Genomic DNA, 13943 nt, shown 5'->3' with positions numbered 1-13943 from the left:
ATCTCTATATTATCAAAAAATGAAGATTTGTCAGCGTCTTCAGGTTCTCCAGTTACTCTGGGTTTCAGGAAAGACAAACATGATAAGTGACAATAACTGTTGTTTGCACCCAACAGTGGAACAATCTGAAGTACAGCAGGTAAGTAAATCTATTTCTATATATGCTATTGACATGAAATCATTTTCAGTTAGTTGCACGATTGTTTTCCAGTTGCTGGTAGATTCCAGCCGGTGCCAGCACGCTCCATGCCTTTTTGTATGATCAATACTTTTCCTTGTGTCATTTCTCACTATTGCACATAACTGCACTTATGGACATCTGTGGTTTGACATCCGGTTAAATTTTTTTAAATTAAAACAATGTTTTTCATTTTTAGGTGTAGCTCTCTTCCGCCCCCTGCTGACAGCACAGAGACACTGTTCTAGGATGACCTGGACTTCTGGACCCATTGTAACACACACAGAAAGATTGTAGGTCTGACCAACTGTCTCAGCTGTGGGCAAATAGATGGCAGTCAATAAAGTTCTAAAAGGTGATTTATTGACACAATAATCAAAAGAGAAAAGATAAAACAGTCCAGTGTCGCATTTGCAGATCAAGTAGAAAACACACAGTCCCAAGGCCAGAGCCAGCTATGCTACGACACCACATGTTGACTTCAACAGTTGTCCTCGCAGACCCACCACCCTGTAAGCAGATCGCCAGTGATCACTCCAGCCTCTGCAACTCCGCTGCCTTTAGGCTGTGGCATATAATAGGCCCCGGCCTGCACAGAGAGACAAAATAACACAGCAGTGTTTGTTGTGTGTGCTAGTGTATCAGTGCAATCAATTACACCTGCCTCTAATTAGTCCAACCCCAGTATGTCCAGTATATGTACCCAGTACGTGAGATCAGTTTACTTCATTTATGCAGCAGCAAATCACAACAACAGTCACCTCGAGGTGGTTTTTATTATAAGGTAGACCCTACAATAATACAGCGGTCAGGTAGGTATAAGGAGACACTGCCCCCCAGTGGACGGATCTGATTGACAATAAACATTTATTTTACATGTTTAATCTGCATGTACTCACAGCTCTACCGGAGCAAGCATGAGCACACTGTCTTCTTCTAAAGATGTGCACACGGGCTCACACAGTACTCACTAAACCAGTTGGTTCTACGGATTTCCTCCCAGAGGAATCCGATTTACACACACTGTCCGTGAAATCAGACTTGGATGGATTGAAACAACCAGTGCCAACGACAGTCGTGCTGTTAGCTTCACTATATGCTTTGTGTACAGATGAGCTGACCATGTTTAGAGTCCACAAGACTGGAATAAAAGCTAAAAGAAACGAACACTGAAAACACAGAGCTCGGTGTCGTCACAGGATCCTGTAGTTTTTAGACTCTAAACGTAATAAAAGCACATCACACTGCATTAATTAAAACGATGAACTTGCTCTGAGTATGTCGTAACTACAGTCCATGCATTCATCTGAAGTTATGGGATTTCTCCACAGTGGGCTGAGCCAGATAAAAACGTTCTTGCAGCCTCTTGTTGAATTTCCAAAGTTTTCTTTTAGAGGCTAAAATGAGATACGTGTGGTTTTCAAAATAAAAGCCCCAAGTTGTTGCAGAAAGTTAGTAGTATGCATAAAAGTATGAAAGCCATAAAAATGTTTCCTGGATGCTACAAGCAGAAATATACTGACTTTCAAAATAAAACTGCAATGGATCTTAGGCTCTTTTTAAAAGAATGCATCTACCCTCAAAAACAAAGTTCCTTAAAGTTTATTATGTGTTTTTGATAACACTATTGTATTATTAGCAGCCTGCGAGTCTGAGTGGAGCTGTAGGTGAGGCGACTCGCACACAGAGGAGCACGATAGCCTTTGTACCACATTGGAAAGTTAAATATGTGGAGAAGAGTTCAGTGGGAGCACAGCAGCATGTGGCCATGACCAGAGACACACCAGCACACAGAAGGACACACAGGAACCCTCGACCTTCTTGAATGCTCTTAAAAAGCAGGTTAGCAGCAGCTGTCCAGGTGTTCTGCCTGAATGTTTCCTTGTTACTATTCCAGAAAGCTGCTTAGAGAAAACTTGCCTAATAGAGTTCAGAGTTCACATGTTGAAGAAAAATACCAAATATTGACTTTCAGGCTTGTCATCATTGTGCAAACACTGATTTGCCTTATGTGCTGTATTTCCACGTATGTTTGCACATAAAAAACAGCTGTTTCCCACGCTGCTGTGGAATGGGACGTGACAGCAGCACACGTGAAACACACAAAAATGCATCTGAAATTCATCAATGAAGATTTACTCCAGCTGCTGAGCAGCTTCAGATGAAATCCTGCCAGCATGTCGCTCGCTCTGTGACGCGTTCAATGATTAGCTCTTTGGGTGTGCACAGGTATGTTTCATCAAGTTCTGTATTTACTGTGGGTGGTGTAATAACTACACATTATTGCAAGACCACCTCAAAACAAAGTTAGTCGTTGGACTTCATGTAGTTAAGCTGGAAATATTACTTTAACTTTAGCCAACAGATAAGGACAGATAGGGAGGTCAGGGCCTGGGATTCATCCCAACAACAAGCTTTTGATCAAAGATGTGATAAAGAGCTTGCTGTAGATCACCTCCTGATTTTCACTATTGATTGGCTGCTAACATTTGGGTTTGTAGTGTTGGAGAGAACACAATGTTCCCTGAACTCTGCCGACGCTGATATGCATGCTGACTGAATGCTGATCAAAGGTCTGTGGTACGAGCACGCAAATCTCATATTTTTATATCGACAAAACAAAGAACTGCTTTCTTTTTTTTTTTATTATGCTGATTTATTTCAGATGATCCAAGTGATGAAACCTTTAAAGCCGAAGAGTCAGATGTGCCTGCTGATTTGGACTGGTTAGAAGAATTGTCTGAGTGGGTGTTTGCTAGTTTTTATTTTTTGAGAACTATTGGGCAGTTAAATCCAAATGGCAGTGTGTCTTGTATTCAAAACCACGGTGCTTGCTTCGGTCAGATCTTGTTATGCAAAGCAATAAAGTTCAATTTCTGTTTTTTATTTCAGCATCTGTTGAAAGTCTGTTGCATCATATACTTCTATACATGAAAGACAGTCTGTGAATAATAGTGAGTGTATCTAAGAGTTTGCATCACATAAGGAGCCTTTTCTAAATGTAATTCTGCATCTGCCCCAAGAGAGGATGATGGTGTTGACGATGGTGACCTTGCGGTTGTAAGAAGAGGAGTTCTGCCGAGACAGCACGGATGTTCAAGCTGAGACGAAACCTCGACCAGCTGGACTGCTTTCACCGACAGAAGGAGCATGACGTGCTGAAAGCCAGGTCTGAACCTGGCACTGACAGACCTCTAGAGCTACAGAAGCTCCTTACCTACATTTTGTGAACCTTTCTAGACTCCACACAAACCAGTACCAGTAGAAAAGCTTTTTTATGAGAATTTAAAAAAAATACACAGGCTTTTGCCCAGTCTTTTCAAAAATGTTCCCGTTTTATTCCATTTTTTTCTGCTCCTGCCCTTTTCACACAAGGCCAATCATATCTGTTCCAACTGATTCGGCAATTTGTAGAAAATGATTTCAGCCGAGGACAGAACATTTCTTATAATGTCCTTTCTCCCCACTTTCCTTCCGTCTTTTTATTTGTCTGGACCATGAGCCATTGAGCACCTGATGAACTGTGATGCAGTTCCATGGAAAATGTCTGTCATCTTCCTTTAGCACTGTGTCTTCTTTATCCTGTGTTTTTTGTTCTCCAGAGAAAAGCTAAAACTCTGTCAACAGAATATTCAAAGTTTGTTGGAGCAGAGGGATAACTTGGAGAGAGAGATAGAACAACAGAAAGTAACAGACAACTGCTTTCATGGTAGCTCCTGTCTGACTGTCACCACACATGACCAACTGTTGATGGGATTTAAGCCTCAGTCTAACTGAAATGCTGTGGCAGGATCTTTCAGAGCCACGTGGAAGAAAACGTTCACAAATATCAATGAACTGAAGCCAAAGAAGACTCGACCAACATCCCCCCACAACGATGCGACACTCATAACTCACACAGAAAACAGGAACTTCAAGTTATTGGTGCTAAAGTCAAATCAGGTCTGGACTCAGCTGATATGTGCCTACAGAGCTCGTGTTCACTGAGAGAACAGAGTAAAAGCCCTTTATCATATATTTAAACCTCACATTGGGATAATCTGACTGCAGCATCACTCTGTGGCCTGGATGGGCTTCATTTTATTAGTGTTCAAACATCCATTTCCCCTGATGTGAGTTCATCGTTTTATCAACTGTTAGATCAGTGGTTCTTAACCTGGGTTCGATCGAACCCTAGGGGTTCGGTGAGTCGGTCTCGGGTTCGGCAGAGCCTCCGCCGTGACGTGCACGGCTCATTTTGTGCACCAGTAAAAAAATCACATTTTAATTTTCACTAAAGAGGGGTGAATGCGCATATGAAGCTGGTGGGGCTCGCTCCTCCAACAAGCTTAAGAACCACTGTGTTAGATGGATTTGAGCCTGACACAGAAAACCTCAGACTTTAATGAGTCTAAAGAACACTTTCAATGATATTTGGAGCCCTTTATATTTTCACAAATCTGCATCGTTTACTTGTCAGAACATGTGGCATACAATACTAAAAATGCCATCAGTGCTAAAAATATTACAAGTTTTGAGCCAAGCATATTACAAACTGTGGATTTTATATATATTTTGCCTACAAGGCCAAGAGAGGGAGGCTTGTCCCCTCTGAGGTTTGGCCCAGTGTCCACAGTCTGACAGCCTCTGTGTGTGTGTGTGTATCATATACTGCATATAAATAGTGGATGTCATCAGCATCATGCCTCCACTGGTTTCCAGCATCAGCACTTTGAACACCATCGTGTCTGATGACCACAGAGTCGTTCCTGCGAACAGTGAAACCTTGACACTGAGGCACAAACCAAAGGTACATAATATATCATTTATCAGAGATTAAATGTGCTCTAACACAGGGCTGTCAGCATGCAGCTCACGGACCCGTGATAAAGAAAACGCTGCTGTGACAAAGAACGCTTTCAAAAATAAAAGTGTTACCATTTATTTTCATCCATCAACAAAATGCAGTGAATGAACAACAGAGAATCACATCCATGTTGGTGGGACCGCCCTTTGCCTTCTTCTAGGTCCATGTGCACAGTTTGAAGGAACTCGGCTGGTAGGTTGATCCAAACATCTCAGAGAACTCAGCACAGCTCTTCTGTGGATGCAGCTTCCTCACATCCTTCATGTAATCCCAGACACTCCGTGATGTTGGGATCAGGGCTCTGTGGGGGCCACACCCTCACTTCAGTACTTCAGGTTCTTCTTTACACTGAAGACAGTTCTTGATGACTTTGGCTCGTTGTCCTTCTGCAGAATACATTTGGGGCCAGTAAAGTTCTTTGTTTACAGCTGCCTGAAACCTTTGCACACTCGTATAGCTGAGAGCCATTAATACCTGACATATGAAGTTATCCAAAAGGTAACAAATGACATGAACATGTTGGGGATGTTCAGCAAGGCCGAGCTGGCAGCTTTCTTTAAATCTTACTAGAATCTAGATGAGCGAGTTAATGTGCCTTTGTTATAAAGCACCGAGACCAAAGCCGTCTACATCAGCGGTCCCCAACCTTTGTTGTGCCACGGACGGTTTATGCCCGACAATATTTTCACGGACCGGCCTTTAAGGTGTCGCGGATAAATACAACAAAATAAAACCAGTACCGGTACCGACAAAAAATAAGATTTATTCATAACACAGGTGAAAACCCCAGGAAAACTGAGTAAACGATCAAAACGATAACAAAATAACGCTGAAAACCGATAAAGACCCTGAAAACCAGACATTTCACACCTGAGCCTCAACTCTCGCGGCCCGGTACCAAACGACTCACGGACCGGTACCGGTCCGAGGCCCGGGGGTTGGGCCTCGGACCGGTTGATCCCATGTATGCAGTGTGACTGACACAGATTTTGTTGCCCTACTTTTACACCTTCCACAACACTAAGAGTAGAGCTTTTTATTGCAGGATCCTTTGACTAAACATCAGCGTGACTCATCGTTTACAGTGATGGTCCCGGAGCAGCATTAATATGACGATGAAATTACAACACAGCACTATTCCCAGATACTTACATCAAGCTCCTAAAAAACCATAAGCATTCACTATAAAGCCTCAGTGATTGGGCCCATGTCAGCTCGGTGGTGATTTGTTCCTGGTGCCAGAGGGAAGGTTTAAAACTGTCTGGGAAACAACAATCAGCTGATTATAGCTGAGTTGGGCAGAGGCTAAATAAATAAATAACTACTTATAACATGATGTGAGTAATGTAACAAATAAAAAATGATAACAGAAACAAAAGCAGCAGATCGATCAAAATATGATTTTAAAATCATGACATAATAATATCAGCATTGTTATTGTTCTTAAAAATTCCAGATTGGTCGGCTGTGGCGTAAACATGAAACAGCACGGCCATTAAGGATCTCGTTTTCAGCTCTCTCACTTCAGCCAACTTCCACAACAAGCACTGCAGAGACCGTAGACATGTGCACAAACCCGCCACGTATACGCGAGTCAGCCACCCAAACGTCCAATCATCATCTTTCACAGAGTCCCGCCTTCCTCTGTGATCAAACAGTCATCAGGGGTCATTGTGATGTCACCCGTTGGGTGGGCAGCAATCTGCTGCAGGAGGTTCTCTGATTGAAGCAGGTGATTGGTCCAGCCTTGACACACTTGTGTTATTCCAGGCCCATGCCCTCCATATTCTGGAGGCAGAACGTGTGATGAGAAGAAGCCACTTAAAGAATCTTGGAAATCAGAACCGTGCATATGGATCTACAACAAAGAGGGTGAAAGGATGTTTCAAATCCACAGTTGTTATCTGTCATCTTCAGTATAACCAGTACGTGAGGTAGCGCGGGTACTGACCCTCTGCTTGATTTTATCAGGCAAGAAGGGACGAAGCATAGCAAAGACCGGACGGAAGAACATCGGTTCATTGACCAGGTGGATTCCTCTGACCTTCAGTGGGAAAGAGTCCTGAACATACACATAAACAAGCATCAAAGCATATTTAACAAGTTGAAAACTTAAAAATATAAAAATACAGAAAACTCTGCACATCAAAGTTCTACCTCTGAACTTCCAGCCGGTCCCTTAGGGGCAAGGTTACGACTGAGTTACAAATAAGCAGTTTTAGGAGCTATAAGATGCTACCTTTCACAGGAAGTCTCTAACAAGCATTTGGCCTTCAGTTTAAGCTTTTTAAGGACATTTCTATAGAAAAGGGTCGCTGTAAAAACAAACAAAAAAACTGTCTTGAGTCACCTTTTTTCCATTTTGAAAGGAAAAGGAGAAATAGGTGCAGTCGTTTCCTCAAAGATCTGCACACACGCACATATCAGGCAAAAACAGAGTTTGCTCAATTCTAACAAGCTGGAAAGTCAAAGTTGGCATGACCACCTTGAATTTTCAACACGAACTCTCGGGCAGCTTTCTTGTAATTAGCAGTCTTCAGGAATAACTCTACAGGCTCCTTGAATTCTAAATCTCCACTCTCTCCCACTCTACCTCAGTCATTGTGGTCTGGGTTCTGGGGAGGCCAGTCCAGGACGGTCATGTTCCATTGTGTGTTTCTACCCAGGAATGCTTGCTTGGTATCATCATCATGCTGAAAAGGTTGCAAATCAGACGCTTTCCAGGTGGAACTCCAACATCTGACAGTAGCTGTCCAGATTCACAATTCCATCAGTTTTGACAGGATGCCCAACACCATCCCAAACCCTGACAGACCCTCCACCGTGTTTTACTCAGTATCTCCTCTGTTTGGTCCAAACACTTCACATGTGGATTCATCTCCATAAGGACTGTTGCTCCTGATTTTCATATCAGTTCTTGTGTAATTTGGCATGTCAGCGTTTTCTCTTCCTCGAGGATGGCTTGTTGACCGCCACACTTTCACTGGGACCAGTTGTGCTGAGGCTTCAGCAAACAGTAGATGGTCCAGATCCATCTCTCAGGCACCGTGTCAGGTCTTTAATGGATTGTTCTGTCTCTCAGATATTGCTGAGGAAGGTTTTTTAGGCATCCACATGTCCAGTAAAGCTACAGATATGACAGCAACATGTGCTGATGAGCTGTAAACTCGATACAATGTAGCAGCTGGCTGAGGCAGCTGGCCCACTCTCCATGGCAACGATACCTGCACAAGCTGGGCTGAAACTAAAGGGGGCGTGGCATGTACCAGGCCATTTAAAGGCTTTTGTAACAATTTTGAAAGAATACAAAATCTTGTGTTAACAAAACTATTAATATTTAATAGCTCATTCAGTCCCAACAGGCCAGAACACTGAATTATTATTAACATGACAGCCTGCAAGAAGTGAGGGGTGACTCAAGACCCTGGGCTTCTGGTCATAGAAGGAAAGGAAAACGCATCCGGTTCAGTGTGGTGCAGAGTTTTGTTACACTGGTAAACATTCATAATAACACACGTTCTGTTGTTAAAGAACAAACGATAGGTCGTCATCTGCACAGCTCGATCTCAGTCCTACCGAAAGCACAGATGAAATCTTTCTGGCAAGCGAAGGGTTAATCTGCAGGGCATGACTCAAACTCCACCCCGCGAGGTCAAATATGGCCTTCACACCCTGCCTCTGTGTCTCGTTCTCCCTTGAGATGATCTCGGATGTCATCAGGCTGACTCTGAATACCTGGAAGGCTGACCAGTCTTTCGGGTTCCACTGCCCTGCAAACAAGCAGACATTACTCTACACGAATAAAACATATTTCAGAAGAAGGACCACAGCATCATCCTGTGGAGCACAGTTAATATGCTAATCTCTGAATCGGTGTCATTTATACATCATGAACTAGCAAAGCCACTTTTCAAAACACACCAATGTTTGCCATTAAAATCTAGCTTAAAATCAACTAAAACCCTGAAATTGTGCTGTGCAGTCCTGGAACTGTGCAGCCATCGCGGTCAGAGACGATACAATAAAACGAGACAGTCCTCGCTAATAAATGAGAGCCAATAAACCGTTTTTGGACTGACACGTGCACAGTAGAAGTTTCAGCGTATGTCTCTGCTCGTTATCGTAGCACCGTTGAAACGCTCGTCAACTTCTACTCTGCACATTCAGTCACGTTTCCTTTTTGTATTGTTCCTCTTTAGAATTGTGTGTGAAGGACATTTGATTATTTGAAGCTTTTGCATGTTTGAAAGAGGAAGAGTTCATCTCCGTACCATCCCAGCAGGCTGCCTTTACTGTCAGTATGTTTAAAATGTTGAGAAACAAGTTTGAGAGTAGGTCAGTGGTGACAGACATGAGGGGGATTTCATCTGTGGCCGTACTGATGGAGCAGAGCTCCTGTCCTATGGTGACAGGACTGAATGAGTTTAATGTCGACTCAAAGAGAATGACCAGCATTAAACAGCATCTTAGTTTTATTTGTGTAACCCTATAAAACTAGATAACAATTTAAGATCAGCTTCTTTTAAAAGCTGTTAAATCACTGAGGAAACAGACCAGGGAGGCTTTGCCTGCTTATCGTAGCTCGTGTTGATGTCGTTGGGGCTGCTCCTAGCAGGCCCTTTCAATAATCCATCCACACCCAAGCATACTGACCAATCCTGTAGATGAGCACCCTGCTGCCTGTGCAGTCTCGCTGCGGGAGCACAGCGTGGTACGACGTGTTGAGGAGGCCGAGCACCGAGGAAGGAGACAGACAGCTGCTGATCTCAGGACTTTCCCTTCGCCACCGCTGGTAGTTGAGCAAGAGCTGTACAGGACACATTACAGAGGGACTCATTCTTATACTTCCCTCACACAGTCACACCTTTTCACACAAGCACTTTCCCATGTAAGTGCTCTCTATCCACACACATTCATAGTCTGATGGATGCATGGAGAGCAACTCTGGGTTAATATCTTGTCCAGGGATCGAACCACCACTCCACCCCGGGGACATTAGGGAGTTCCTAGGACTCTATGAACATGGTTCAAACACGTAGTTAAAAGGTTAATACTTCATCACTGCATGCAACAAAAACAACCACACAACACAACAAAATGAAGACTGCTGCATTCAGTGTTGGCTGTGAGCTTGCAGGGCAGAGCACAGCCAACAGCCAGATTACCAGTGTGATGGAGTCTTTTGCAGTTACCATAAGTAAAGGTGGAACTAGGTTGGCAGTCTGTCACAGACTGACAGCTATCAACACCCACAGTCATTTTAGGATCGCTAATAAACCTGAAGTGCATGGAACTGGGAGGAAGACCGCACAGGGACGTGCAAACTTTGCACAGAGAAGCCGATCGTTAGGCTCAGACGACCATGACCTCCTTGCTGTGAGTCAGCACTGATAGCCTTGCACCAATGTACAAACAGTAAATAAGACATTTATGACCCGGCTGTTTATCTGAAACAAAGGCAAATTCAAAGAAGTGTTTATGTGATAAAAGTCAGATCGACTGAACGGCAGAGCTTTGACCCACATGCCTGAAATTACTCAACTATCCTGTGGAGCAAAGGAAACGCTGTTTTTAAACTGCACTGATTCATTTAACGTGCTCATGAAGAACAACGTGACCACAGCTCTGCAGCAACTTTGAAACCAGCAGACCTTCTTACATTTGTTCAGGGAGCAATCGTTGAAAGCCAAAGAGGACACCTCAGAGCCCACGCAGGAGCACGTCTGCTGTGATGCAAACACACTGCGGTCAGACACGAAGAGAATAATAAGGCGAGTGCAGCGCAGACAGTCAGGTGACAGAGAGACAAACAAAAATGCTCATGTTGTCAAAGCAGGAACAAAATGAGCATTTGAACCAACCCAGCAGAAAATGAGCTGTTCAAGATCACAGCAACCGAGCTTGTGTGGACCAACACCTGCAAAACAGGAGCAAACTCAATCACGTGTGAGGCTTTAGTTTTACCATTGGATAGCACAGAACAAGGCTGCATATTATTTTAATCCATGTGTTAACCTACATGCAGTTTGGTAAGAACAGTGCCAACACTCCACATTAAGTGATTTTGGAAACAACCGTGAGCCTCCCCACGAGCCCAGCTCAGGACTGAACTGCTCAGCTCAACGTGGGTGAATGATGATGATGGTCAGCACGACCAAACGTCTTCCTCACGGTGTGGTTTCTGTGAGCTCTCCTGGACTCTCCTAAACTTCAGCATGTTTCCCCTGACTCTCAGTGACGGCTCTTACCTTGAGGGAGAGCTCCGTGTTGAAGTCTCTGGCCCGCAGAAACCTGAGGAGAAAGCCGCTGGATAAGCTCACGACAGCGGACAGCTCGCCGGCCCGCAGCGCACCCCGCCTCAGGCGGCTGACGTACGGCCTGAGCTGCTCCGAGTCGTCCGGCAGTTCGCTGAGCTGAGGTCCGTTCATGCTGCCCTCAGGTCCGCTTACATTTGACTGCTGGAGGCAGCCTTCAGCCAAAGACAGGAGGAGGAGACAGCTGTGACGAGCAGCTGGACTTTGAGTGTTTGCTCATCGCGATACTGATGTTGGTATCGATCCCAACACAAGACCTACAGGAGCAGTGGCCAGTGTTGCCAACTCCTCAGTAAGGAAACTCGCTATTTTTTTCTTTTTTTCTCTTTTCTTTTCAAACTTTATTGAAATTACAAAGTGAACAGCCAGTCATTCCAGTTCAGCCTGAACAGTAGACACACAAGGCAAGTAAAGGTAACAATATACAGTACGATGAAATAAGAAGGATGAATAAATAAAGGATAAAAAGGGGGGGGGGGGGGTGACAGACTTGATAATTTAGTACTTGTGACAGCTCATTTGTTAAACATTTCTGAATGAATTTCAATCAATGATAAACCTTTTTTATTGGAAGTTAATTTAAGAGAGTTTAAGTAATATTCAATTTCAATCAAAAAACAATTAAATGATGGGGTTGAGTTTTGAAATTTACATTTATGTATGTGGAATTTCCCTAATAAGATATAAAGATTGACAATGGCACATTTTTTTCTTTAGTTTCAAAATAAGTGATAATGTTCTTCCCTTCAATTTTGATTTCGTGTGTTGTCTTGCACAGTATATAATTTTCAAGCTCTCTCCAAAATGTAGCACTATATGAACAGCCATAAAACAAATGAGTAACACTTTCAAGTTCAGTTTTACAAAAGGCACATTTTCTATCAATGTCACAGAATCTTGAAATGTACATGTTGGATGGATATATGTTACGTAATATCTTCAAATGTAATTCTCTAACTTTGTTTGTAATACAAAATCTAAAAGGAACAAGCCACGCTTTATCCCAGGTGATATTATCAAAAGTAGCATTCCAAAAAAACTTCCCCCTTGGAGTTATTTTCTTCGCATTATACAAACATTCTCTAATATGTTTATTGGTGCATTTCTTGCTTAAGAAATCAATACCATTTATATAAAGAGTGTTAACGGATGCATGTGGTGTGTTCTGTTTTTGTAGCCTTTCATTAAATCAATCAGTCCACTGGGAACGGACTTTACTACAGAGCTAAAATCTTTAAATTTGATAGGGAATGCTTTTTCTGTAATAAAGTCATTGTAACTAAGTAGCTGGCCTTCAGAGTCAAATAAGTCTTTTAAATAGATTATATTTTTATCAATCCAATTCTGCAAATATAGTGATTTGTTCCTCTTAGTAATACATTCGTTATTCCAGATAATAGATCTATGTGGAGAAAAGTTATGTGAATAACATAATTTCCAAGCCAACAATGCCTGTTGATAAAATGCAGACATTTTAACTGGTAACTTTGATATACTGTAACTACAAGACAACAGGAAGTGTAAACCTCCAACATTTCTAAAAATGTTATGTGGAATGAAATGCCATAATGATCCAGGAGATTTTAAGCATTCTTTTAGCCATTTCACCTTAAATGTATAGTTCAGGTCCATGAAGTCCAGAAGGCCAAAACCACCTTTGTCTTTAGGTCCACAAAGCAATGATTTTTTTAGATGCTGGTGCTTATTCTTCCATACAAAGTTAACAAATAAGTTATTAACATTTTTACATGTGGAATCATACACATTAAGGGAAAGGGCTGGATACACAAATCTGGAAACACCTTCAGCTTTAGTCAAAAGGATTCTACCAAAAATTGATAGGTCTCTCTGGAGCCATCAGTTCAGTATAGTTTTAGTTTTTCCATCCTGGGAGAAAAGTTGAGTTGTTGACGCTCTGTGTCATTCTTACAGACATGAATACCAAGGTATCTAACACAGTTTTTGACAGGAATATTGTGTAAGGATTTGACATTTGATTGGTACAAACATAAAATTTCACATTTAGATTTATTTAGTTTTAATCCAGAGGCAATTGAGAAATCATTTATTAATGAAACAGCATTTTCAATCTGATCTTTGTTTTTTTAAGGATAAAACGGTGTCATCTGCTAGTTGAGTCACTCTGATTTCTTTACCAAAAATAGATAAACCTTTAATGACTGGGCTATTTAAAACGTGTAATGAAAGTAGTTCAGCCACAATCAAAAATTAAAAAGGGTGAAATTGGGCAACCCTGGTGAACAGATCTCATGACTGGAAATCTTTTAGTAGTATTTGGATATAGTATAACACAACTGTCAATATTTGTATAAAACATTTCGATAGTTGACACAAAGTTTGGACCAAAACCAAAAGTTTTGAGTGCTTTAAATAAGAAATAATGTTCTACTGTATCGAAAGCTTTATAAAAATCAAGAAACACAATAAGGGAATCATCATCTATATTGTCAGAGTAGTCTAATAGGTCAAAAATAAGCCTTATGTTTGAACTGATATGGCGGTTGGTCATAAATCCGGTTTGTGTTTCAGCTATGATCTCATCCAGATTTTTCTTTAATCTTTTGGCATAGACCAATGACATGAT

General features: G+C 42.1%; 1 protein-coding gene across 1 annotated transcript; it reads right to left on the bottom strand.

The window, feature by feature from the left end:
- Window positions 1-5069: 5069 nt before the first annotated feature.
- On the bottom strand, window positions 5070-11494 carry ttpa (tocopherol (alpha) transfer protein). The gene is made up of 5 exons (XM_085254707.1): window positions 11273-11494; window positions 9678-9831; window positions 8601-8794; window positions 6976-7086; window positions 5070-6882 (listed from the first exon to the last, which is right to left on the bottom strand). Exons 1-5 carry the CDS (start codon window positions 11450-11452, stop codon window positions 6649-6651), a joined length of 873 nt encoding a protein of 290 aa, XP_085110833.1. The 5' UTR covers window positions 11453-11494; the 3' UTR covers window positions 5070-6648.
- Between the last annotated feature and the right edge of the window lie 2449 nt (window positions 11495-13943).

The sequence above is a fragment of the Mchenga conophoros genome, linkage group LG18 (genome assembly GCF_057382185.1).
Source record: "Mchenga conophoros isolate Kocher_MC1m ecotype Shallow Benthic linkage group LG18, M_conophoros_male_GT1.1, whole genome shotgun sequence".
NCBI lineage: Eukaryota > Metazoa > Chordata > Actinopteri > Cichliformes > Cichlidae > Mchenga > Mchenga conophoros.
The sequence above is the reverse complement of the archived record's forward strand: the minus strand, read 5'-3'. Positions and strand labels throughout refer to the sequence as shown.